Source organism: Nannospalax galili, unplaced genomic scaffold (assembly GCF_000622305.1).
Source record: "Nannospalax galili isolate Female #2095 unplaced genomic scaffold, S.galili_v1.0 scaffold2107, whole genome shotgun sequence".
NCBI classification, from domain to species: Eukaryota; Metazoa; Chordata; class Mammalia; order Rodentia; family Spalacidae; genus Nannospalax; species Nannospalax galili.
This window is the reverse complement of record NW_008355382.1, coordinates 27251-54351: the sequence shown is the minus strand read 5'-3', so window position 1 is coordinate 54351 and position 27101 is coordinate 27251. Positions and strand designations below refer to the sequence as shown.

General features: G+C 42.4%; 1 protein-coding gene across 1 annotated transcript; it reads right to left on the bottom strand.

Annotated features, from left to right (window-relative positions):
* Positions 1-478: 478 nt before the first annotated feature.
* Positions 479-20199, bottom strand: Fcar (Fc fragment of IgA receptor). Its single transcript, XM_017803029.1, has 6 exons — positions 20166-20199; positions 18934-18969; positions 11917-12198; positions 5556-5843; positions 1967-1980; positions 479-655 (listed from the first exon to the last, which is right to left on the bottom strand). Exons 1-6 carry the CDS (start codon positions 20197-20199, stop codon positions 479-481), a joined length of 831 nt encoding a protein of 276 aa, XP_017658518.1.
* Between the last annotated feature and the right edge of the window lie 6902 nt (positions 20200-27101).

Below are 27101 nucleotides of genomic sequence, written 5' to 3'. Positions count from 1 at the left end.
TAGAGAATAGATAATATCAGATCCATGTAGGGCCACACTATCTGATGGCTCTGTGTATTAGTTAATTTTCTTGTCACCTGACAGGAAGCTAAGGTTTATTTCGGTTCATGGTTTTGGGGGGTGTATTCCAGTACACCAGCAAGGCTTGTGGCAGGAGCAGATTCCTAGCAGAGGGAGTGTGTGGTGGAGCTCCACACGTGGCAACAGAGCCAGGAAGCAAAGACCCAAATGAAACCCAGAAGTGAATACAACCTTCAAAGGCTGGCCCCTAGTGTCCTACATTGACCACGTCTTGAAGGTTCCACACACACCTCCCTAAACAGTGCCGCCAGCTGGGGACATGTAGACATGTGGGCATGTGTGTGTCATTTCACGTTCAAAGGACAGCAGTCTGCTAGTGGATCCAGTCTCTTCAGTGGCTCTTCTTGTTTTGCAACATGCATCTCCACCTGTGGTTTCCAGGGTTTACCTGCAGCCACTAGGTTGGATGCTCCTGTTTGTTCTGGCTCTGTGCATCCAAGTTGTGCCAGTCTTCATGGTGTGATGCCTCCTGACTGTGCCAGTTTTCAGCTAGTATCACCAGGAGAACCACAAGGATCAGTCCTGCCATGGCCATCCGGATGGAGTTCTCCATTCTGTAACCTTGCTTCTTGGACTCTAGAGGTAAAAGAAAGAGATGGACAATTATTGGTCAAGCTTCATCCTGTCCACAGCTCTTAAGTAGACTCTTCTCCCTTCAGTTGCCAAAATGTGGTCCTAGCCTTCCTTAATGAGCTCATGTATTCACAGTTACCACTCTCATGAGGAGCAAGCATGAGGTTAGGGTAAGAAATTGTGGTTCCTGGGAAAGGAGGTGAGTATGGGGATGTTGTGGTATCTTTTATGTCTCACTTGGTGGCTCCATTGACCACCAAATCAGATTTGTGCAATACGTCACCTGGGACTCTAAGTTCTCAATGATTTCCTTATCCCAGACAATTGATGTTCCTCTTATATATGGTAAAAGATAGGTACTGTTGGAGCCTGGAAATCAGGAAGGGGGAGGTTTCATATAAACGTAGGTAAAACTTATCTCTACTTAAAAAAATTACTATTGCTGTTCAAAGAATAGAACCCAGAGTCTCGAACATGTTTGGTAAGTGCTCTGTCACTTACCTTCACTCCAACTTATCATCTCAAAGGTGTGTGACATATGACAGACATTGATGTTCTCTGAACCACCTTTTTCATGTGTCATGTGGTCTTTATAAACTTATGTTTCTCTCAGGGATGTAATATAACATGTGAACTTGCAATGTTCAGACATTTACAATGTTCAATAATATGTATCTGCTAACAGACACCTGAGAATATATAGGAATAGGAAAGGACTTTCTAAATTAGACATCAGTTGCTCAGGCATTAAAGTCAACAATCAACAACTAGGACCTCATTAAACTAAAAAGCTTCTGTACAGCAAAAGAAACAACCAAGGAAGTGAAGAGGAAACCCACTGAGTGTGAGAAAATCTTCACCAGCTACACATCTGACAGAGGCTTAATAACCATAATATACATAGAACTAAAAAAACAAAGTAGATAGAAAATAAATGACCTGATAAAAAGATAGACTAAGGACCTAAACAGAGAGTTCTCAAATGAAGAACTAAAAATGATTAAAAACCACCCTAAAAAGTGTTCAACATCTTTACTAATTAGAGAAATGGAAGTCAAAACCACTCTAAGATTTCATTTTATACCACTCAGACTGGCTAAGAGCAAGAGACCAAAAGACATGAAATGCTGGAGAGGGTGTGGGGAAAGGGGAACGCTCATTCACTGCTGGTTGAGATGCAAACTCATGTAGCCACTATGGAAAGCAGTGTGGAGAACTCTCAAAAAACTGAAAATGAGTCTACCATATAATTCAGTGATACCACTCCTTGGCATGTACCCAAGGACTCATCCTACTGTAGAGACACCTGTACATCCATGTCTGTTGCTGCTGTCCTCACAATAGCTAAGAGATGGAAACAACCTAAATGTCTGTCAACTGACAAATGGGTAATGTAAATGTGGTACATTATTTTGGGGCCATTGGGGAAGAGGGAGCTGAGAGAGGCCTCTGGGAACTTCCTCAGGAACTTGCAACAGTGGTGACAGTGTACACAAGACCCATGATGACTCAATCAGACAAAAACCCAGCATAGAACAGGGGAAATGGGCAGCAGGCCCCAACCCTAGCCAAGGAAATATTGGCAACTGATTGCTGTGGGGTGAGGGGAAATAGATCCCCTTTAAGGGAGTGACTTTAGATAGGCTGACTAGATGTCAGTGAATGAACTTGCATTGAAGAACATCTGGATACAAATACTTGATGGGATAGGACTTAACATATATGACAGATTACCTGAAATCTGGTGGCGGGGTGAGGGGGCAGGGAAGGGGAGGAGTCTAAATTTGATTAAGATGTATTATATGAAATGCACAAAAACTCAATAAAAATTTGTCAGTTAGAAAAACAAAAAAGAAAATGTGGCACATTGACACAGTGGAGTTCTACACAGCACTAAAGAAAGATGGAGTCATGAAAGTTGCAGGTAAGTGAATGGAACTAGAAACTTAAATACTAAGTGAAGTAACAAAGACTGAAAAAAAGAGAGGTCTATCTTCCCTTATTTGTGGATGTTAGTGCCAATCCCTTATGTGTGAGTATATATCTTAATGTAACAGCAGGAGTCAGGAGAATAGAAAGGACAGAGGTAAATTGAAAGGAGGGGATAGTAGGAAACGGATGGGGGAAACAGGAAGGACATGGGGGAAAATAGGGGTATTCAACTTGGAAGGACACACAAGGACCCTGGGAATAAAGGGGAGGAAGGCACTCAAGACGGGGGGTAATAGGAGACAAAGTATTATCTAGGGGGAAAATGGGGACACTTAAAGAAGGTTGGGAGGAGGGAGGTGAGAGAGAGAGAGAGGAGAGAGAGGAGAGAGAGAGAGAGAGAGAGAGAGAGGGAGAGAGAGAGAGAGGGAGAGGATAAAGCTTAGGTGATGTGAAAAACTAGACTTCAGCAATGGAGCTGGAACTGACCTGGAAGCCTCCTCCCTGAAGACTGGCTCTCATAGTTTTGGAGGACACTATGTAAGCACTAAGGGAGAAAAATCAATCAGTGGTCCAACCCCAGCTTCAACAACAATGACAAACACAACAAACTATAGGGGTACAGTAGTGGCACTGTTATCTGGGGGGTAATCAGCAGCTATCTAATTGGACTTAAAGCCCTCTCAATGAGAGGGAACTCATGGGTGGCACTGTAAACACAGTCAAATACACATGGCTGGAGAGGTCATAGGTCCTAGAGAAAACTCTTTCTCTGTCATATCTCTAGACAAATGCAGTTTCTTACTGTGTGCTAAATATGGATGCTTATATTTACAGACAAGTGTACCAGTCACCACTCACCAAAGCAGCTTCTTTTTTGCAATGGAGACTGTCACAGAGTTCCACAATGGTCACACACAGAGAATGTGTGTCTGAAAGATGCCAGTCCTAAGCGACACATAAAGTGGAACCTCTACACTTATGGTTCATGGAACATAGTGGAGCAGGGGCTAGAGAGAATCCTAGTGCAGCCCTCAACTCTCACCAGCAAAGTTTCCATACACAACAGAATGTGATGCCCACAGAAGGCCCCAAATGGCCAAGCTGTAGAGAATAAGAGACTGCAGAGTGTGTGTCCCTGGTTAGCACTCCTATGTTAAACCTCATCCACCCGTGGCTCAGGGACCATTGTGGAGGAGGGGGCAGAAAGAGTGTAAGAGCCAGGGTTGATTCATGAACATAGGGAAACAGAGACTTTCATATCTCTGGTAACGTGCTCATACGAACTTGCAACAATGGTGTCAGCATGCAAAAGACCCATGCCAACTCAAGCAAAAACCCAGCACTAAACTAGGGAAATGGGCAGCAGGCCCCAACCTTAGCTGAAGAACTACTGGCAACTGATTATTGTTGGATGAAGGAGAGTTGATTTTTTTTAAGCGAGTGACTCTAGATAGGCTGACTAGACCCCAATGGATGAACTTGCACTGAGTGATGTCCGGTTATACTAACTTGACTCAGTAGGCCTTAACATGTATGATGGAACTCATGAAACCCAGTGGGGAGTGGTAGGGTGGGGTAGGGTGGAGGGAGGGGTATTCAGATGATTAAGATGTTTTGTATGAAATGCACAAAAATTGAATAAAAATATACATTGAAGAAAACAATATGAAAAACAAGTCTCACTGGGTGTATTGGCTCACACCTTTAATCCCAGCACTTGGGAGGCAGGACAGGAAGATCTCTACAATTTTGAGGTCAGGGTGGTCTATATATAGAGAGAGTTCTGGGCAACTGAGGGCTGCATAGTGAGACCCTTTCTCAAATGTGTCTCATGATTAAAGTTACAGTTTTTTGATTTTTCCCAGTCACTCTTAGTGGAATCTGAAGATGAGTTTAAGAATTGCTAGTTATAACTAGGATTGTGAACAAAAGTGTTGTACCAGCCTTTGGTTTGGCTGTCTCCACACAGCTCCTGGGGACGTGATTCTGAGTATTGCCCTCTCCTTTATCAATAGACCAGGGGGCTGGAGAGCACTTGCTGCTCTTGCAGAGGACCTGAATTTATTTCCTAGCACACATGTCAGGTGATTTACAACTGCCTATGACTCCAATTCCAGGGGCTCCAATGCCCTCTTCTGGCCTCCATGGGCACTTGTAATAATATGCAAATTACCCCCTCATAAACATAATTAAAAATAAAATAATTTTAAAAAAGAGGCTGAAGAATGTTCAGTCCTAAATAGGATATTTATATTATACCCTCTCCTCCCAAAGCTTAGGGATCATTGCAGAAGAGGGGGTGGAAAAATCACAAGAGCCAGAGGTAATGGATGCAAATAAAGGAACAGTCTTTTCTGAACACAGCAGGGTGGTTGACTATATGAACTCTTGGCAGTTGTGACAGTATGCACAAGACCTATGCAAGCTTAAGCCAAACAAAATCCCAGTGTGAATGTGTGTGTGTGTGGGGGCAGGAAGTCTCATCTCTAGCTGAGAAGGTATTAGCAATTGATAGCTGCTGGGAGAGGGAAAGCCAGTTTTGTTTGAGGGTGTGATCCCTGGTACGTCAGCCATGGATGATCACACACCCAGGAGCATATGGGTAATCACAAATTGAACTCCATGGGTTAAAAAAACCCAGAAACCCCAAAGTTGAGTGGGTAGGGAAGGAGTTGGCCTTGCAAGAAGTTGGGTGGCAGGAAGTGAATATGATCAAAATGAATTATATGAAATTATCAAACAGTAAAAGATAAAAAATGGACCACAGGTTTCTGAAGGGTGCATTTTGGAAGAAGTCAGAAAAGCAGGACGAACATGGGGTGACCAAGAAGCCCTCTACGTATTCCTCAGGAGAGAGAGTTTTTTCTGCCCCACTCTTCTGTCTCAGTGTACCTCCTCACATTCCCCACCCCCCCAGCCTGGGAGGCAGCCCTGCTGGAGAACACAGGGCTGGGCTGCAGTAGACTTACCAGCCACCAGGAGTTCCAGGGCGTCGCTGGGGGCTGACCACACGTAGGGGCTGCTGCTGTTCCAACCATAGCAACTGTAGTTCCCTGTGGAGTCAGGGGTCACAGGACCCAGGGTGAACTTGCTGTGATGCTCCCCATGCTGGTGCTGTGGCAGCAAGGCTTCTCCTTCCTTGGCCAGTGAAAATCTATCAAATGGGACGTGTGCAGAATGACACCGGAAAGAAATGCTCTCTCCTGGCATCAACACAAGGCTCTGGTCTGTGGACAGGACAGGTTTGTCATGTAAGCCTGAAAGAGAAGGCAGTGAGCTGTTAGCCAAACTTTGTTCTTAAAAATTATTTGCATTTAAGCCAGGCATGGTAGTGCACGCCTTTAATCCCAGCACTCAGGAGGTAGAGGCAGGCGGATCTCCATGAGTTCAAGGACAGCCTGGTCTACATAGTCAGTTCCAGGACAGCTTGGACTATAGGGAGACCCTGTCTCAAAAAGACCAAAAAAATTATTTGCATTTGAGGTGCTGGAGATGGCTCAGTGGTTAAGAGCACTGGCTGCTCCTGAAGAGGACCCAGGTTCAGTTTCCAGCACCCACAGGATGGCTAACAGCCATCAGTAACTCCAGTCCTGGGGATCCGATGCCCTGTTCTGGCCTCCCTGGACATTGCATGCATGGATGTGCTTGCATACATGTAGGAAAAACACTCATACACATAAAATTTTAAAAAATTATAACGAGCTGGGTGTGGTGGTACACACCTTTAATCTCAGCACCTTGGAGGCAGAGGCAGGTGGATCTCTGTAAAACTGAGGTCAGCCTGGTCTACACAGTGAGTTCCAGGCCAGTTGGGGATGCAAGGAGACTCTCAAAAAACTAAAATTATTTGCAGTTGAATAAGTTGAATAAAAGATTATCACTTTTGCAAGGGCAAAAATTTGCAGCCAGGTATTAGGCTGTGTGACTGTAACCTCAGCATTTGGGAGACTGAGGCAGAAGGATCATGAGTGCAAGTCTATTCTGGTATACGTAGTGAGACTCTTTTTCAAAAAAGAAAGGTTATGGGATCAACCTAGGTTCCAGTCAACAGAATGATGTGTAAAGAGAATGTGGCACACAATGCACAATGCAATTTTTTTCAGTTATGACGAGATACAAAATTATACTGTTTGTAGGACAATGGTTGCAACTGGAATTATCATATTAATAAGCAAGAAAGACAAATATTACATGTTTTCCCTCATTTGTGGCTCCTAGATTTTATGTAGATGCATAATGTCATGTATGTATGATGAGAACGTGAAAGCACAACTGAAAATATAAAACAAGAAAACAAGAAAAAAACAATTTTATTTAGTCACTTATGATTGGGATTGTCCCCAGGGCCTCATGCATAATAGACACTGTATAACTTTTTATTTATGAATTTCTTTGTCTACGTTTTTGAGACAAGATCTTGATATGTCGCCTAGGTTTCATAACCCTCCTTCCTCAGCCTCCCGAGTTACTGGACTGCTGGTGTGTACCAATGATATCCAGTTTTTTCTGGTTTCCTCTCCTCACTTTCTCTCCCCTCTCCTCCCCTGATTCTTGGTGTGTACTGTTCCTGACTTACTTTTTAAACTGGAAAACAGTTTTATATGTTAGTCATGTAGCTTAATGTTTTCATACATGCACACATTGTGCAATAGCTAGATTGAGCTACTTAATATATGTATTACCTCACTTTTTTGTGGTGGGAACAGTTGAAATGTACTGTAACTGCTATTATCTTCAGATGTACTATAGGTATTTGTTCTTCCTGTCTAACTGATACATTGTATCTTTTGAACAACATCTTTCTAACAACCCACCAGCCTCTGATAAACACTGTCCTATTCTCTACTTCCAGGAGTTCAACTACACACACACACACACACACACACACACACACACACACACACACACACGATGATGTATGTATGTATATATGCATGGATGTTTGTTCTGTGGATAAAACCCAGGGCTTTGCATACTATAGGCAAGCATTGTACCACTGAGCTATATCCCTCCTAGCCCTGAACTCACCTTTCTTTTTCCCTTTTGCAGTGAGAGGAAAAAGAAAAAGAATATGATATTTTATTCATCATTCTTTTTTTTTGCATTTTGTTTGCTTTGATTTTTAAAAAGCCTTATTTTAAATTATGTATTTGTGTGGGGGTATGTGCATGTGAGTGCAGTTGCCCACAGAGACCAGAAGAGGGCATCTGATACCCTAGAACTGAAGCTAGTGGTGGCCATCAGCCACTGAACATGGATACTGGGAACTGAATTCAGGCCCTTGCAAGAGCAGTGCATGCTTTTAGTCACAGTGGCACCGCTCCAGCTTCCTGCTTCTATTTGAAAAATCATTATATATTCCTTGGTAATTTCTTACGTGAATTCAACTTTCTGAGATTCTATGTTTAAACGAGATCTGGTGGTGTTTGACTTTCTGTGCTTGCTTAGTTTACATGGCATTAAAGTCCTCCAGGTTTAACTCTGCTGATGCCAATGACAGGATTTCTCTCTTTGTGAAGGCGGAATAGTAATTTGTGTGTGTGTGTGTGTTCTTTTTTCTTTAGCCTCTCAGCTTTGATGGACATTTGAATTGAATTCATATCTTGGCTCTTGTGAACAATGGTGTAGTAAATTTACGAGTACTTATATCTGATATTTTCTCCTTTATCTCCATTTCTATCTCCTTTCTGCATCTGTGCAAGAGGAAGGGGACTTCTCCAAAGGTGTGGGGCCTGGGAACCACAAAACCACTTTGTCCTAAGCTCCTGCAAACGTGTAGTCTACATGACTAAGATTAGGCTTCATTTCCAAGTGATAACAATCTAGTCTCTAAACCCAGAAGGGCCTTATGTTGGAGGGAAAGGGTTGATCATATCTTTAGGGTTCAAGGAGCTATGTTAGAAGGTGGAGAAAGAGACATTGTGTGTGAAGAATGTCATCAGAGAGAGGACATGGACACAGTGGAACACAGTGTCCAGGCCACCCTAAGGACACAGCTTAGAACAAGATGGAACTGGAATGGTCAACTTATTTTCCTACTTCTTGAATGTGAGTGATGGAAAGTTGGGAGAGAAGAAGGACCCCGCCAAACATTATCTCACCCGAGGTTCAAGGTCAAATGCATGGAGAGTCTATGACTTTCATGGAGCATGATGAACAGACACCTGTCCTCTGGTCTTCACTGCAATGACCCATGATCCAGTCTAGTCATGAGAAAGACATTAGACAACTTCTAAGAGTAAGAAGTCCCAGAAAATTCTTGCCTGTATTCTTCAAAACTGCCAAGGTCCTCCAAAACGAGACATTATGGCAGGCACGAGAAGACTAAATGAGATATGAGATCCTGAAAGGAGCTCTGGAGTAGGTGAGAACCTTAGGCGGCAACTAAGGAACTCTGAATAAACTGAGCATCAGCTAAGAATGACGTATTGATATTCGCTCACTCATGATAAGAAACATTCCATGCTGATGTTGGATGTTAACAGTAGGGAGATGACACTGTGGATATGGAAATGGTCTTTGAACGGTGTCTTGAATTCTCTACAAACTTATAAACTATTTTAAAAATATGAATGGATGAGGCTGGCTCTTGCAGAGGACCTAGGTTGGGGTCCCAACGCCTACACGGCAGCTAACAACCACCTGAAACTTCTGTTCCTAGGGAATCTGTAGTAATCCCCCTTGTCCTTTAAGGACAGTAGCACTCAGTTCACTAAGAGTTAACAGATTTCTCTGGACTTTGTTGACTAGAGGCTTGAGGATGGGGCTGTCTGCTCCCAGAATGCTGGGAAGACCAGACAAGCTGTCCTTGGGATGCCAGGGCAGGTGTGGCTCCCCTTTCATGTTTCTACATACATCCAAGGAGATGTGTTACTGGCCAGTCTCCACAGCCTTGGGCGTGCTGTGCTTCTTTCTCCATTATGATGGGAAAATTCCTCTAGGTTTTGTGCTGCTTGAGTGCTTATCATATGTAAACTCTGTGAACTTCAAACGCTGAACTTCTAATAAAAAGCAATCAAGAAGGCAGTGAAAACGCTCTTGAGCAGAGAAAATTCCAAGGATCCCTTGTCTAATTTCAGTTTTGGGAACCAGATGATGTGATAGACTTTTACAGGGATCCATCACCCTTTCCAGGCATCCTCCTACATTGCATGCATGGGTGGGCTTACATACGTCCTGGTGAAACACGCATACACATAAAAAGTGAATGTTGGGGATAGCAGAGACTCACAGCTGCCGAAGACTGAGAGAATACATGATGTTGTGGGACCAGTCCTAAATAAGCCACTTACACTTCCCCTCCAAGGCTCAGACGGTATTGTAGAAGAGGGGACAGGAAGTACATAAGATCCAGAAGATGGGTAAAACCAATCTGAAATGCTATCTCTAGACTCAGTCCAAACACTGCAATCATTACCTCACAGCAACTGCAGTTACCTGCCCTGGGTCCACATGAGACCAGCACTATCCACAATTAGGCAAGGAAGGGGGAGGGTCTCACAGGGCCCTGCCATCTACCTCTGAGCTATTGACTATTGATAGATTCTGTTGTGTACCTACTGACGAATCCACCAGGCTCCAGCAGATAATTACAAATCCATGGTCACACAGATGGCCTTGGTTAAACTTAGTAGATCACATAACAAAATGAATAGACATGAATGTGCATGTGTGAGAGAGATCTGTAGGGGAGAAGGGGATTGTTCCCAGTGGTTGTAGGGAGTGAGAGTGGTCAGTATGCACTGTGTATATGTGGGGAGGTGGGCACAAAGTCCTACCCCTAGCTGAGGAGCTATTAGCAATTGATGGCTACTGGGAGAGGGAGACTCAGTTTTCTTCTTTTAAAATTTTATCTATTATTTTAATTTTACATGTATGTGTGTATTGCCTGCATGTAGGTAAGTGCACCCATGGAGGACAGAAGAGGCTGTCGGATCCCTGGAACTGGAGTTACAGACAGTTGTTATCTGCCACGTGGGTGCTGAGATTTGAACCTGTGTCCTCTGCAAGAACAGTCAGTGTTCTTAACCACTGAGCCATCTCTCCAGCCCCGAGACTCAGTTTTCTTCAAGGCCTTGACCCCTGATGGGTCGACCACAGTTCAGGAGATGAACCCACACCCAAAAGTATTTGGGCAATAAAAATAGAATTTAATGGACTTAAAAAATAAGAAAGAGGAGAGTACATTGAGGGGTCGAGAGGTGGGGTAGAACTGAGAGGAGATGGGGGACGGTGACTGTGGTAGAAATGCATTGTATGAAATTCTCATAATAAAATATTGCTTATTTACTATTTTATGTGTATGAGTGTATTGCCTGCATGTGTGTAAGTACACCCGTGTCATGCAATGCCAGTGGAAGTCAGAAGAGGGCGTTGGATTATCCTGGAACTGGACTTACGGACAGTTGTTAACTGCCATGTGGGTGCTGGGAACTTAACCTAGGTCCTCTGCAAGCCCAGTCAGTGTTCTTAACCACTGAGCCATCTCTCTGGCCCCCCAAATATTGTTTCTATGTATATTTTTATTGAATTTTGTGCATTCCATATAATAGATCTTAATCAAATTTAGACCCCTCCCCTATCTGTACCTCCCATAGTTCCTCCCGCACCAGATTTCATGCATTCTGTCATTATGTTAAGGCCCATCTGATTCAGCTTTGTACCTGGACGTCCCCCAGTGTAAGTTCATTCACTAGAGTCTAGTCAGTATATCTAGAGCCATTCTCTCACCCAAGCAGTAATCAGCTGCCAATAGTTCCTTGGCTAAGGTTGCCCATTTCCCCAGTTCTATGCTGGATTTTTGTCTGATTGAGTTTGCATGGGTCTTGTGCATGCTGTTACCACTGTTGCAAGTTCATATGAGCAAGTTCCCAGAGGCCTGGAAGCCTCTGTTTCCTTATGATCTTTCTTCCCCCTCTAAAAATTTAAAAACTAATTAAAAACCCAGGTCAGACATGGTGGTGGTGCCAGCACTTGGCAGGCAGAGACAGGTGGATCTCTATGAGATCGAGACCAGCCTGGTCTACGTGATGAGTTCAGGTCAGTTGATACTACATGGAGCCTGTCTCAAACAAAACAAAACAACAAAACAAAACATTAAAAACCTAAACCCAAACCAGGTGTGGTGGCACGCACCTTTAATCCCAGCACTCAGGAGGCAGAGGCCAGGGGCTACAGGGAGACCCTGTCTCAAAAAGACCAAAACCAAAAAACAAAAACAAAAACACCAGCTAAACCCAAACAAACAAAACCCATAACAACACCAACAATAACATCTGCTAAAATGAAGACAAAGAGCAGCAAAGGGCTGGGACCTGGACGTCCTCTTACCTGTCACTACCAGCTCCAGGGTTTGGCTCTGCTCTGACCAGCTGTACTTCTTCCTGTATCGGCACTGGTAACACCCGGCTGTGGTTGTGTTCATGTGGTTGATGATGAATTCAGCTGCCTTCTGAAATCCCATTTGTGTCTGCACTACCTTGAAGGTGGAGTTTTCTATGGTAAACAGCTGATACTGGAAGGACTCGGGTGTTCCACGGCACAGAATCCTCACCGACCCATTCCAGGGGATCACAGAACTTGGGGAGGCAGATATAGCAGGAATGGGAAATTCTGAAAGGAAGCAGAGTCCAGACTCAAGCCGTGGTCTTGAAGAAGCCATTTCATACCTTCTGTGTTGGGGGACATGAATTAAACCTCAAAGAACCTATAATTATTTCTTTAAGACTTTTAAATGATTTATTTATTTCTATTTTCTATGAGTATTTTGCCTGAATGTATGTAAGTGGACCCATGCATGCAATGCCCATGGAAGCCAGAAGAGGACATTGGATCCCCTGAAATGAGTTACAGATGGTTGATAGTCACCATGTGGGTGCTGGGATCTGAACCCAGGTCCTCTGTAAGAGCAGCTGGGGCTCTGTTAAGATCAAAGGACCTGGCTTTGGTTCCCAGCACCCACATGGTGGCTAATGGCTGTTACTCCAGTTGTAGGGGATCCAATGCTGTCTTCTGACCTCTGTGGACATTGCACAACACAGGTGCACTTACATACAGGCATGCGCATATAATAAAAAATATAACAAAACCAAGCATTAGGGTCTGAGTCTCATCTCCTGGAGCCCATTAAAGTCCAGAAGAGTGGCACGCATGTAATCCCAGCACTGTGGGAGGCAAAGACAGGGAGAGCCTTGAGGCTTGCTGGCCAACCAGCCTAGCCTGATTAGTGAATCCAAGGCCAATGAGAGATCATACTTCAATGAATGGGGTTGAATGCAGAGACACAGGACTGCTCGAGGTGCTGAGCATAAGTGATGACTGAGGGTTCGATCTAAACAGGGCATTTATACCACCTGCCCTAAGATTTAGGTATCAGCAGGAAGAGGGTATGGAAAGAGTGTAAGAGCTTGAACAGAGGGAGAAGAGCTGACCTGGGGCATGACACAAACGTTGCAATCGTGGTCTCACCACGGCAGTGGCTGCCCACAATGGGGCTTCACAAGACTGGGACTGTCAATCAGATGGGGAGGGGCTCATGGGGCTCTACATTCCCCCACTCCAAACTGCTAGCTACTGATGGATTCTGGGAGAAGGGCAGACATTGATGAGGTCAAGCCCCTCTGAAGGATAGTCTCTTGTTTAGTTTGGTTTACTGTTGCTGTGATAAAACACTGACATAAACCAACTTGGGGGAGAAAAAGGTTTATTTCATCATATGGGTTATAGTTCATCATCGAGGGAAGGCAAGACAGGAACTCAAGGTAGGAGCTTGAAGTAGAGACCATGGAAGATGGCTGCTGACTGACGATACTCCCCCTGGCTTGCTCAGCTAATTTTCTGATTGCAGCCCAGGCCCACCTGCCTAGGAATGGTACTGTCCACAGACGGCTGGGCCCTCCATCACTTAGGTATTAAGAAAATGCCCCACAGACATGCCCATAGGTCAATCTTATAGAGGGAATTCCTCAATTGAGATTCCCTCTTCCCAGGGATGAGACTAGGTTTGTGTCAAGGTGACAAAAAGTAACCAGCACAGTATGAGATTCATGGTCACACAGGCAGTCCTGGTTAAACTCAGTGGGTCACAAAACAAAACGAATGAATGGGTGGAAAAGATTTGTAGGGAAGGGGAAGAGTGGGCACTGATGGGCAGCAGGGGAGGGAGAATTCATCATCTTTAAGGGAGTAAATAGGCTGACCAGGCTCCAGTGGATGAACTCACACCAAGGGACATCTGGGGACACAAATTTGACTTGATAGACCTCAGCATATATGACAATGTATGAACTCTGGTGGGGGAGAAGTTAGGGGAAGGGGGTCTAAATGTGATCAAGTTGTATTATATGAAATGCACAAAAATTCAATACAATATTAAGAAAGAGTAGACTTAAAAGCAGTAAGAATGCACTCTGTGTGTGTGTGTATGTGTGTGTATGTGTATGTGTATAAAACTGTCAAAGAACAAATTTAATAAAACTTAGAAGGTGGATGTTACCTGAGGATGAACAGCACCTGAAGTTTTCTTCTGGCCTTCACATGCACACACACAAACACTTAACACCCTACCCACTCAAAGTATTTTTGGTATGTTTTATAATATATGATTTAATAATGTATATATACATATGCATGCATGTATGTATGTATGTATGTATGTATGTATGTATGTATATTTCCCAGGGATGGAGAGATGGCTCAGTGAATGGTTAGGAACACTGGCTGCTCTTCCAGAGGACCTGAGATTGGTTCCCAGTACCTACATGGAAACTAACAACTGCCCACAACGCCAGTTCCATGGGCTCTAATGCCCTCTTCTGGCCTCTATGGGCACTGCACAACCTTAAGAGTAAAAATAAATTGGTTTATTTGAGCCAACTGTATGGTCTTAAACACCAAAAAGGAAAGTATAACCAGAGAATAAAGTCATCAGTGTATTTAAGAGGCCATGTGTATAGCTAAAGGCTGCATAACAAAAAACAATGCCAGACAGGAGATACCTTCCTTTGGGTTATTGGCCAGGGAGGCCCAAGAGACTCCCAGACAGTAACCTAGCGTAGAACTGGGAAAATGAACAGCAGATCCCAATCTTATCTAAAGGAATATTGACAACTGGTTGCTGCTAGATGAGGAAGAGCTGATGTTCCTGAAACAAGGATCTCTACATAGGCTGACTAGATTCACCAGATGGACAAGCACTGGGGAACGGCTGGGAGCACTGACAGCACAGTGGACAGTAACAGGATGACAGAGTATATGGATTGCAGTTGGGGGAGGGGGGAGACTATGGGAGGGTGCCATTTGGGAAGTGGGTATATAGATGAATAAGATTGTTTGGGATGTTCTGTATGATATACACACACACACAATCAAATTAAAAAATGAGTTTTATTTGAGGAAGAAGCATAAAAATTTGCTTCATGTTAATTAGAAGAGGTGAAAAATGTTACCATTGAAATCTACTATACTTTGAGGTGTATATCAATCTGGTCAGAGGGACTTAAAGGACAGTTTTTATTCCTTGCCCTCCAAGGTTGACTAAGTTCCAGGGGACTATGGAGCATCTCTCAAAATGTCTTGTAACTGTGGTGAGTCACCTGTCCTCTTGGTCAAGGAGGCCATGGAGACCCCAGGAGATGGACTTGAACCAGTGTCCAGTCTACAAAGAGAGGGGTCAACAGAGAGGAAACATTTTCTCCATGTTTCCAAGTGAAGCCAGCCATAGTCGAGCAGGACCTTTGACTTATCTTCACACAGACGGAACTGGTAAAAGAAAGGAGCCAGGGGATCCTCCCAAGCCCATGTGACCCCTGAGGAGGAGATTCTCAAATGACCTTAAGAGTAAAAATAAATTGGTTTATCCCGGGCCAACTGTATGGCCTTAAATACCCAAAAGGAAAGTATAACCAAAGATTAAAGGGATCAATATAATTCTTTAAGAGTCCATACGTATAGCTAAAGGCTACATAACAAGAAACAATGTCTGCACTTTATTTTTTAAAATTCTACTTGTTTTTATTAGTTTTATGTGTAGGAGTGTTTTGCCTGCATTATTTTGAAGTGCACCCATGCATGCAATGCCTGTGCAGGCCAGAAGAGGGTGTCAGATCCCCTGGAACTGGAGCTACAGAAGGTTGTTAGCTGCCATGTGGATCCTGGGAGCCCAACCTTGGTCCTCTGAAAGAGCAGCCAGTGCTCTTAACTGCTGAGCCATCTCTGCAGCCCCTGCACCTTATTTGTTTTGAGCCAAGGTCTTTCACTGTCCCTGAAGTGCTCTGATTTAGCTAGACTGGAAGGTCAGCAAGCCCCAGGGATTCTCCTGTCTCTGCCTTGCCACTGGAACCATGCCCAGTTTTTTTTTTAATGTGCAGAGTACTGATTCCTGAATAGGACACCTGTATCAAACCTCTGCCCCCCAAGGCTCAGGGATCGTTGTGGAATAGGGAGTGGAAATATTATAAGAGCCAGAGGTGGTGGATGACCACAAGGAAACAGTCTTCCAGACAGCGGGTCAGTTGCTCACATGAACTCACAGCAATGATGACAGCATGCGGAAGTTCCATGCACACCCAAGTAAGACAAAAATCCCAGCATAGAAATGAGGAAGTGGCTAAGAAGCCCCAACCTTAGCTGAGGAAGTATTGGCAGCTGACAGCTCCTGGAGAGGAAGAGTTTACCTTAATTGTGTGATTAGATAGATTAACCAGAGTCCAGTGGATGGGCTCATATTGAAGACACTTGGGGACATGAGTTTGACTCAATAGGCCTATATACATATATATGTATGTGTAATAGAACACATGAAATAGGGCAGAGGAGGTAAGGGGAGGGGGTCTAAGTATGATCAAAATATATTGTTTTATTTTTTTTGTGTGTTTTTGAAACAGGGTCTCCCTGTAGCCCCAGCTGACCTGGAACTCACTATACCAGGCTAGCCTCTAACTCACAGAGATCCACCTGCCTCTGCCTCCCTAGTGCTGGGATTAAAGGTGTGCACCACCATGCCTGGCTAAAATATATTGTATAAAATTTGCAAAAAATCAATAAAAAGAACATGATGCTTAGCCTCTTGGTTTTGACTCATTCCTGTTGATTAGCTCTGAGCAAGTGATTTTGCATCTTGGCTTTTGTTTTCAGCTTTAACCCTGATGTAGAAGAGGTAAGGGAGCACTCAAAACCTGTAGATTCCCTTTAACAAGATGCATCGTTATCTGTTCTGGGGATATAGGTCAGTTGGTGGGGTGCTGCCTAGCATGCATAGGGCTCTGAGTTTGATCCTGATCCTGAGCACCATGAAACCAGAACCAAAGTACTGCATGTCCTTCCCCCCGCCCCCTCTCTCTCTCTCGCTTCTTCTCAACAGGCCCTCTCATACTTTGATGATTTTTTGACCCAATGAGTTTAATTATAGTTGCTTGCAAGAACTTTGGTGATTATTTACTGGAACATGCGCAACTTATCAGTGGCTCCAACATTGAAGAAAATAGTACTCCATTTCCCAGCACCCATTACAGCCTATAGACCTACAATGAGGGCTGGGGCCTCATGAGACCCTCCAAGATTATATACAGTTTAAAATAGATGCATAATTTTATCCATAATTCTAATGTCCAATCATCAATCAATCAATCAATCAATCAATCAATCAAACAATCAGGAGATGTTTATGGAAATTTTACTATGTACCAGATGTCCTACCTTACTCTGTAGATATAAGACTAAATAAACAATAAATGATGATGACAAGGAATGTTGATCAGAGCATAGAATAGTTGTCACTAGAGTCTGAGAAGAGTGAGGGAAGTTGAATAATTAGTAAAAAAGCACTTTTAGAGAAATGCCAGTATTCCTCAGTATAGCAGAGTAACTAGTTTTCAATAATCTACTATGTATTTTATGAGTAAACAACCACTTCCCAGACAGCTTGGTGTTACAACATCCTTCACTTACACTTCCAGAAGTTGGGTGGGAGCAAGAGGTTCTCATGGGACCTCCATCTACCCTGTAGGGGGTAGATAAAGGGTACTGAGATGTCACTACTAGCCTGTGTTGAGACTGAGCTCAAGATGTCCATGAGGCCATGGCCCTGGCTGATCCAGGCAGAGGGAGAAGGCCATAGAGCAAGCTCTAGGCTCAATGGCCAGCTCATGGTCCTGGAGAAGTGTCAGGAGCCAAGGGAACCTGTGCACATACCTACCTGCACACATGTGTGTACACTCAGGCCCCCCTCAGGGGAGCAGGAATGGGGCTTCTCACATCTCAAATGAGAGGAGTTTGAAGGCTCCAAGCACAATGTGATACTAAGGCGGTAGAAATATTAATTACCCTGGATTTGATTAGTACATACTGTATGCATATATTGAAGTGTTATATTGTCATGTAATTTGTGCAATTAAAATTCCCATAAGTATCTAGGTGTGGCTATGTGATCTACAGTCTAAAACTGTAGAACTAAGGATCAGGTGACAGGTGTGGAGGTTCAGAGGGGAGGTGGAGGAATTTCTCAGGACATGTGGATAGGTAGGGTTGGAATATCATAGATAGCAAGGGCTAGAACTCATAAAAACAAGTGAAGGAGAAACTCAGTGAAAGTTGGCATTGGTGAAGCAGGAGAGAGAGAGAGAGAGAGAGAGAGAGAGAGAGAGCACGAATATGAATACAATCAGGGTGAATAGGATGGGATGAAGCTTGGAAAGCTACCTAAGATAGACCACTATAAACACAGTTTTGAGGGTCACCCTTAAAAATACAAATAACCCAGGCTAAACTGTTTAGAAGGATACAGGAGAGAGGTGATATAGATGAATGTATGGTTCATCTCTGCTAGGAGATCAAAGTAGGAATTGGTGTGACAGAATATCCAGGAAAAACTTAGTACTATTTAGAGTTCACTTTAGTACTATTTAGTATTTACCTTAGTACTACTTGGTGCTCACCTAAGTACTTACTGCATAGTGATTGGCATTGTGGTAGAATGTAAAAATGTACAATAAGGCTGGATAAGTCAGCCTCTCTTTAAATGAGTGAAGTAAAGAGACTTGTGAGAATTAGATTATGGAAAAGAAAACGGAACTGGCATAAGAAGAATGTTGGGCAAAGACAACTTCCTCATCCTCATCTTCATGGTTGTAAGCATTTAATAAAGTACAGCCTCCTTCTGGAGACCTGGCTAACAGAGCTCAAGACCATAACCTCAGAGGGATCTGGAGTTCCTAAAGCGAGGCAAAAGAGTCAATTAAAAGAAGAAATAGAAATGGAATTTAACAGGCCTTAAGACTGTCTTTTCATTCATTCTATCCAGAGCTGCTGTACGTATGTAAGGCATGGGGCAGGGAGGTAGGGGACACTTACCTTCTTGTGCCTGAATCCTCTGACCCAGACAAAACACTGGAAGAGAGACATTGGCAAAAAATTAACCTTCCAGCTTCCAACCTCTGGTACAAATCACCTTGCATAATAATATGCAGAGTAAATCCATCTATGTATCTATGTATCTATGCATCTATGCATCTATGCATCTATCTATCTATCTATCTATCTATCTATCTATCTATCTATCTATCTAATCTATCATCACTATCTATCTATCTATCTATCTATCTATCTATCATCTATCATCTAATTTATCATATCTATCTATCTATCTATCATCTATCTAATCTATCATCACTATCTATCTATCATCTATCATCTATCTAATCTATCATATCTATCTATCTATCTATCATCTATCTATCTATCTTTGTATCTATCTATCATCTCTCTATCATCTATATCATCAGTCATCCATTTATGTATCATGTAGGCAATCTATCTATCTATCTATCTATCTATCTATCATCTATCTAATCTATCATCACTATCTATCATCTATCATCTGTCTATCTAATCTATCATATCTATCTATCTATCTATCTATCTATCTATCTATCTATCTATCTATCTATCTATCATCTATCTATCTATCTATCTATCTATCTATCTATCTATCTATCTATCTATCTATCTATCTATCTATCTATCTATCTATCTATCTATCTATCTATCTATCTATCTATCTATCTATCTATCTATCTATCTATCTATCTATCTATCTATCTATCTATCTATCTATCTATCTATCTATCTATCTATCTATCTATCTATCTATCTATCTATCTATCTATCTATCTATCTATCTATCTATCTATCTATCATCTATCTATCTATCTATCTATCTATCTATCTATCTATCTATCTATATCTATCTATCTATCATCTATCATGTATCCATCCATCTCTAGAAACATATTTTTCTTCCACAGTAAACACAGTCTTGAGGTTCACTCTTAAGTTTCAGCTCCTCAAGCTCTCACTTTCAGGAATCTCAGACTTACCAAGAATTCCAGACAGTCATGGATTGAATAGAGGCAACAACACTCCAGCTCAGATTCTTACAGAGACATAGTTGCAGCCATCCTAGCTAGAGAGATTAGATTCTCATTGCCTGCCTCTAAAATCACCGAGTGTTTATGTTAAGAGAGGCTCTAGCTTTTGCGGGATCCCTGTTTTCCCTACTCACCCACATTAATCTCAGGACTCACCGAGACACAGGAAGATGGTGTCCTGAGGGGCCATGATGCTGATGTAGCCTTACCCCAGTGGTATGTATTAGCAGTTGACAGACACTCATGAGACAGTAGGATCCACAGGAAGTATGAGGTCTGAGTCCTCATTGCAGGATTTCTACATCTGTTACTTCATAAGAAAGAGGAACAGCCCCTTACTGAAATACTTAGTTCTGGGTTGCACTGGGGTGGACTCTTGGAAGAGACCAAGAATTCTCCTATTTGTATTTCAGGCAAGAGAGTTTTCCTCAAAGCAATGTCTAGTGGTGTTCAAATCCACGTTTAGTTATGATTCCTCTACAAACGAAAGGGGCTGGGACAGAACAAAACTGCAGAGAGATTTTCTTCATAGGACCATTGGTCAAGAGCATGTGGCTTTGGCTTTTCTAGATCCTGGTGTGTTAGGTCTAGGACAGTTGTACAAATGGAAGACTAAAGTTGATGAATACCTCCAGAGGGATTCCTCTATATCTTGCTGTTAAGGTGGTCTGATCAAGCCCAAGCAAATGAATTCAGTCCATGAATCTCCAAGATGACACATAAGTTATGACTGCATACACAAGACCTGGGCAAGACCAAGCCAGACAAAATACTGGCATGGAGTGGGGAGGTGGTCATGAATACTCACCTCTAGCTGGCTGAGGAGCCATTGGTCATTGATAGTTGCTGGGAGATGTAGCCCCTGAAAGACCACCTATGCTCCAGTAGATGGGCCCACACCCAGACACATACTGACAACACTAAATGAACCCAGTGGGGTATAAAACATGAAAAGTCAGGGGATAGGGGAGGAACAGGAAAGGAGGGAATGCAGAAGTGGACTTGATCAACACACATTGTATACATATATGAAATTCTTTTAATCAAAATTTAGTACCAAATTCTTTATTATATTTAGCATATAGAGTTGTAATTTCTTATTTTTTTACTGAATATTTGTGTATTTCATACACAACATCTTAATCATCTTTATACCCCCCTTGCCATTGGCCCCCTCCCATAGCCCACCCCCCATGGGATTTCATGCATTCTGTCATTTGTCTTAAGTCCTATCAAGTCCAGTTAGTGACCCTGATGTCCCTCAGTGCAAGTTTATCCACTGAGATCTAGTCAGTCTATCTAGAATCACTCCATTAAAGAAGATCAACTCTTCCTCACCCAGTTGTAATCAACTTTCCAATACTTCTTTGGCTAACATTGGGGCCTGCTGCCCATTTCCACAGTTTCATGCTAAGGTTTTGTCTGCTTGAGTTTGCATGGGTCTTGTGCATGCAGTCACTGTGGAGACTATCACAGAGTTCCACAACTGGTCACACAAAGAAATGAAGTGTCTGTGAGTTGCCCAACCCTAAGTGACACATCTACAGTGGAACCTTTACACCTAAGACTCATGGAACATAGTGGAGCAGGGGTAGAGAGAATACGAATGCATCTCTCAACTCTCATCAATAAAGCTCCCTCATGCAACAGAAGGCAGTGAACCCAGGGCTCAGGAACCTTTGCAGGAAAGGGGGTGGGAACACTGTAAGAGTCAGGGGAGGAAGTGCATGACCATATGGAAGTAGAATCTTACAGGCTCCTAGGGACTTTGCTCATATGAAGTTACAGCAGTCTATGAAATGCTTAGACAATAAAATGTTTTCAAAAGAATCTTACATTTTATTTTAAACTTTAAAAATGTGTTTTTATTGATTCCTTGAGAATTTTATACAATATATTTTGATCATAGTCAGGGCTGCTTCCCCATCTCAACTTCTACCTTACTTCCTCCTCCCTAACTTCATGTACTTTATTACCATTATTATTACTATTTTAAAGGCCTATCAAGTCTAATTTGGGTTTCCAAAATGACTGGATGAATGAATATATCCATTCATTTCTTGGATGTGGGTTCATCCCCTAGATCCTGCTCAACCTACCCAGCATCACCGTCTTAAAGAAAACTGACTCTGTCTCTGAGAACTGCCAATTTTTCCTCAGCTAGGGCTGCAGCTTCTTGCCCACCCCCATCCATTTTTTAAAAAAATTTGGCTTGGGCTTGTGCAGGTCTTATGTATGCTGTCCCAAGCCCTGTGGGTTTACATGTGCAACTGCCCTGTTGTGTCTGGACTGTTTCCTTGTATTCATTCATCACCTTTGTTTGGCTCTTAACAATCTTTCTGCTCCCTGATCCATGATCTCTGAGCCTTGAGAGAAGAGGGTGTGATATAGGAGTCCTGTTTAGGGCAGAACCCTCCTCAGTCTCTTATTTTCTGCATGTTTTCCAGTTGTGTGTCTCTGTGTTAATATCTGTTGCAAGAAGAAGCTTCTGTGGTGAGAGGTGCACTGACTGATCTGTAAGCATAACAAGTTGTTGGGAGTCGGTTGGAAACTGTGTCCATCTAGCTGAATAATACTAGTAGGTTCTCTCCTATAGCCTGTAACCTGTTTAGGTACAGGGTCTTGATCCTTATATCAGTGGCAGGTATGGACTCTACTTTGTGAAGTGGGCCTTAAATCTAAGCAGAAAGTAGTTGATTACTCCCATAACATTCTGCCACTATTGCAGGAGTGGGCATATCTTGCCAGGGCAGTTGTTGTAGCTCACAGGGTTCAACAATTGGGTAAGGTTGATGATTACTTTTGTCATCCAGCAGTACGCAACACTTCCTTCCAGTACTATGGAAGCCAGCCACTAGAGGTGAAGCCTTATGATCAGTACCTGATTTTAAACCTTTGTCTTATAAACTGCAAGGTATTTGGAAGTCTTGAGCCCTTCCCACCATCGAGAAGACAATACAGCTTCCTTTGCCTCATTTTGTGCAAGCTTGTGTTTTCTTTCATTGTATTTCATTAATTTATACGTATGTACTTTCAGTCACATGGAAATTTGATGGTGATTACTACATAAAATTGATCTTCCACTGTCCTTACTCACTGCTGGTGGGGAATGTAAACTTGTACAGCTACTATGGGAATCAATATAGAATTACCTAAAACAATTAAGCAAGGGGCTGGGGAGATGGCTCAGTGGTTAAGAGCACTGACTGCTCTTTTGGAGGACCTGGGTTCTGTTCCCAGCACCCACATGATGGCTAACAATGTCCATAACTCTAGTACCAGGAGAATTCGACATCGTCTTCTGACCTCTGTGGGCATTGTATGACGTGGATGCACTGGCATACATACAGGCAATACACTCATCCAAATAAAATAAAATTTAAAAAATTAAACTACCATGAGACCCCGCTATACCACTCTCAGTATATACCTAAAGGATTCAGAGTCACCATACCACAGAGACACTGTACACTCGTGTTCGTTTCTCCACTGTTCAAATAGCTGGGAAAGAGAACCAGCCCCAATGTCCATCAACAAAGAATGGACAAAGAAAATGCATAGCACTGTGACAGCATGCACAACACCTATGTATGCAAGCCCAATCCAAACAACAGCCCAGTGTGGGTGGAGGACATGGGCAAGAATCCTCATCCCTAGTTGATGATCTATTGGTAACTGATAACTTGGAGAAGGAGAGTAGTTTTCTTTAAGGGTGTGACAACTGGTAGGTTGACCAGGCTCCAGGGGATGAGTGCAAATCCAAGAGAATTTGGGTGACACATATAGATTCTGTAGGCCTTTAAAAAAAGGAAAAAATAACAGAGGACGTGAGGTTGGCATAGTAAGGAAAGGGTGGAGATGGGGGAATATGAACACATTCAAAATACGTTGAATGAAAGTGTCAAAGAATTGATAATATCAAAAGAGAAAGTGTGGCACATACACAAAATGGGATTTTATGCAACCATAAAGAAAAATGAAATCATGACATTTGCAGCAAAGTGGATGGAAATGGAAATTATTATGTTAAGCAAAATAAATCAAACTTAGAATGACAAATACTACACATTTCCCTTCATATGTGGAACCCAGATTTCTAACCCAGGGCTAGAGAAATGGCTCAGTAGTTAGATGACTGACTGCAGAGGACCAGGGTTTGATTTCCAGTACCCACGTGGTGTCTAACAACCATCTCTAACTCCAGTTCCAGGGGACTCTGCTTCCCTTTTACGTCCGCGGGCATTGCAGGACATGGGTGCACTTACACACATGCAGGAAATATACATTAAATAAAAAAATACAAATCTCTACCTCTATATCTGTCTGTAGTCTACCTGTCTATGAGAGAGAGAGAGAGAGAGAGAGAGAGAGAGAGAGAGAGAGAGAGAGAGAGAGAAAGAGAGAGAAAGAGAGAGAGAATAGGGAAGCGGTTCAGAAGAGGGGAGGAAAAGTTTTCAAAGGAAGTGGGAAATAGAGTAATGGATTAAATGTAAATATAAAAGGAGAGGACTAACTTGGGGAAGGCTTAGAACCAGCCAGAGTGGGGCATGGGGCAAGGGATGGGGCAGCTGGGGAGGGCAATGAATGAGAATAAAATGTAGAAATCCATACAGGTGAAGATAACAAGATGAAATTGTGTGCTAGCCTAAAAATCTGACCAAGTTCTAATATTCACCCTTCTGATTTATATCTTATCTCTTTGTTCTCATTTAATGGAGGACCTTGGAGATAATAACGTCTATGTGATGCTCTTTGTGGGTGTTTAATATGAGCAGATGTAGAATTCATGGATTCCAGAAGTAGAAGTAGAACCATCTGATTTGAAATGCGATCATTTATGCTTAAAAATGATACTGCTTCCCAGAGGGAGGAGATATTTATTAGTTAGTTCAATTCCAGGAACTTCTTCTGGACCTCTGTCATTAGCAGCAGACACCTTGAGCTGACTAACCATGACCTTTGAGATAAATGTGTTTGTTAACATCCTCTTTTGGGACAAGAATACTAAAATAGCCTCAGAAAATTTCCACATCTCACTGTGATTTCTTCTAAGAATTTTTCAGCGTATTAACGTCAAATTCATTAGAAAATACTGTCCTGAAGTCGGGTGTGGTGCCGCACGCCTTTAATCCCCGCATTTGGGAGGCAGTGGCAGGCAGATCTCTGTGAGATCAAGCTCAGCCTCGTCTACATAGTAAGTTCCAGGCCAGTTGGGGCTATAGGGAGACCCTTCTCTTAAAAAGGCAAAACCTTGACTTGTTAGGCCTTAACATTTAGGACAGAATGCATGAAATCTGGTGGGTGGAGGATATGGGGGTTGTGCAGATGGAGGCTGGGGTATAAAGATGATTAAGATGTTTGGTATGAAACGCACTAAAATTCAATAAAAACATACCAAAAGACCAGAAATAAGAAAGAAGAAACAAGAAATAAATAAGAAAGAAAATATTGTCTTGAATCCAGATGACTGAAGAAGAGATCTTAACTTTAGGCCAGGTGTAGGGGATCACAAAAAAACTTGCTTGAATCTTTACTCAACCACAGGTATACTACAGTGTCAACAAATATGTTCTGTGCAGGGTTGTACAGTATATAAACTGGGCTGGACAGTCTCTTTCATAACTGATCAGTTTTTTCATAGCATCATGAAACCAGCCATAGATAAGTAAGTGAATGAATGTGGTTGTGTTCCAATAAAAATGTATATATAAAATGGATAAGAGGAGACCAGACTTTACGCTCTAACTGCTGACTCCCTATTTTAGATCCTATCTTATTGCTCTTTTTTTTTTAAAGAAAATTCTATATTAATTGTTTTTGGTGTTTGGAGACAGGGTGTCACTCTGGGGCCAGCCTACCTAACCCAGTCTGACCTCAAATTCATGGCAGTTCCCTTGCCCCAGACCTCTAAATGGTAGTGATGGTTGTAACAAAATATCTGTCCCATTCCTTTAGCCTGTTTGTCTCTTCTTGCAACAATGCCTTGCAGTCTTACAGTCCCATTACCACACCCTTAAAATAAGTTTTTAAAACCTTATTTTATTCTTTGACAGCTTCATACATGTATATAATGGATTTTAGTCATTTTCACCCCCTCTCTGATCCCTCCCCTTCTCCCCTGAACACTTCTTCTCAAGTCTTCATTTTGTGTGTGACCCATCAAGATTACTTAGAGTTTCTTGCATGAGTATGAATGGGAGATTATTGACTGGAGCATGGGAAGTTTATTAATAATTGAAGAAAAGGACATCCCTCTCCCAAAACCCACTAACTTAATAATCCATCAAGAAGGAGTGGGGCTTCATGAGCATCATCTTTTTGAAATTAATTTGCTTAGTTTTTGCTAATGTCTATTAATTGTACAGCATAACGGGGTTCAATATGATACTTGTGCACATGCATGTAGTGTAGTTTCTCTCTCTTTCTTTCTCTCTCTCCTCTCACTCTCTCTATCTGTCTCTTTCTCCCTCTTTCACACTGTGTTTTTCTGTATCTATCCTGGAGCCCATTTATCGTATTTATTTATATCGAGTGTTCATGGCCCTGATAATAGTAAATTGGTACTTTGCTATTCCTTGTTGTGGCATTTGAGAGAACACGTCTCTTCAGGCTTAAGGAACAGGCTGCTCCAGTCTTCATTTAAGTCAGATACATGTGTGGAAGGGTGTTGATACCATCTGTATATCATTAGGAATCCTTCATGACCTCTTACTTTCTCAACACGAGGGGAAAGGTGACCATGAGACCTCAGATAGATGGTTCTCTCTTGTTATTTCCTTATATACAAGTGACATTGTTTCAGGAAATGTTCCCAAGTGTTCTGCTTTTAAAATTCACATGACTCTTAGTATGTCTTCCTAGGTCAACAGACGAAAGAATTCATGATTGAACAGAACACCACCAATGCCCATTGATAATGTGGTACTTTCTCTCATATGCTTTTTAGAGATTGCTGCCATTGCGTATCTGCAGCTGCTGATGCAATAGTGTCTTCTTGTTCTGATACCAGTGACTTGTTTCCTCTCTCAGAATATCTATATGATGAATTCTGTCTTTAATTGAGATGGCTTGATTTTATTGTTTGTCTCCATA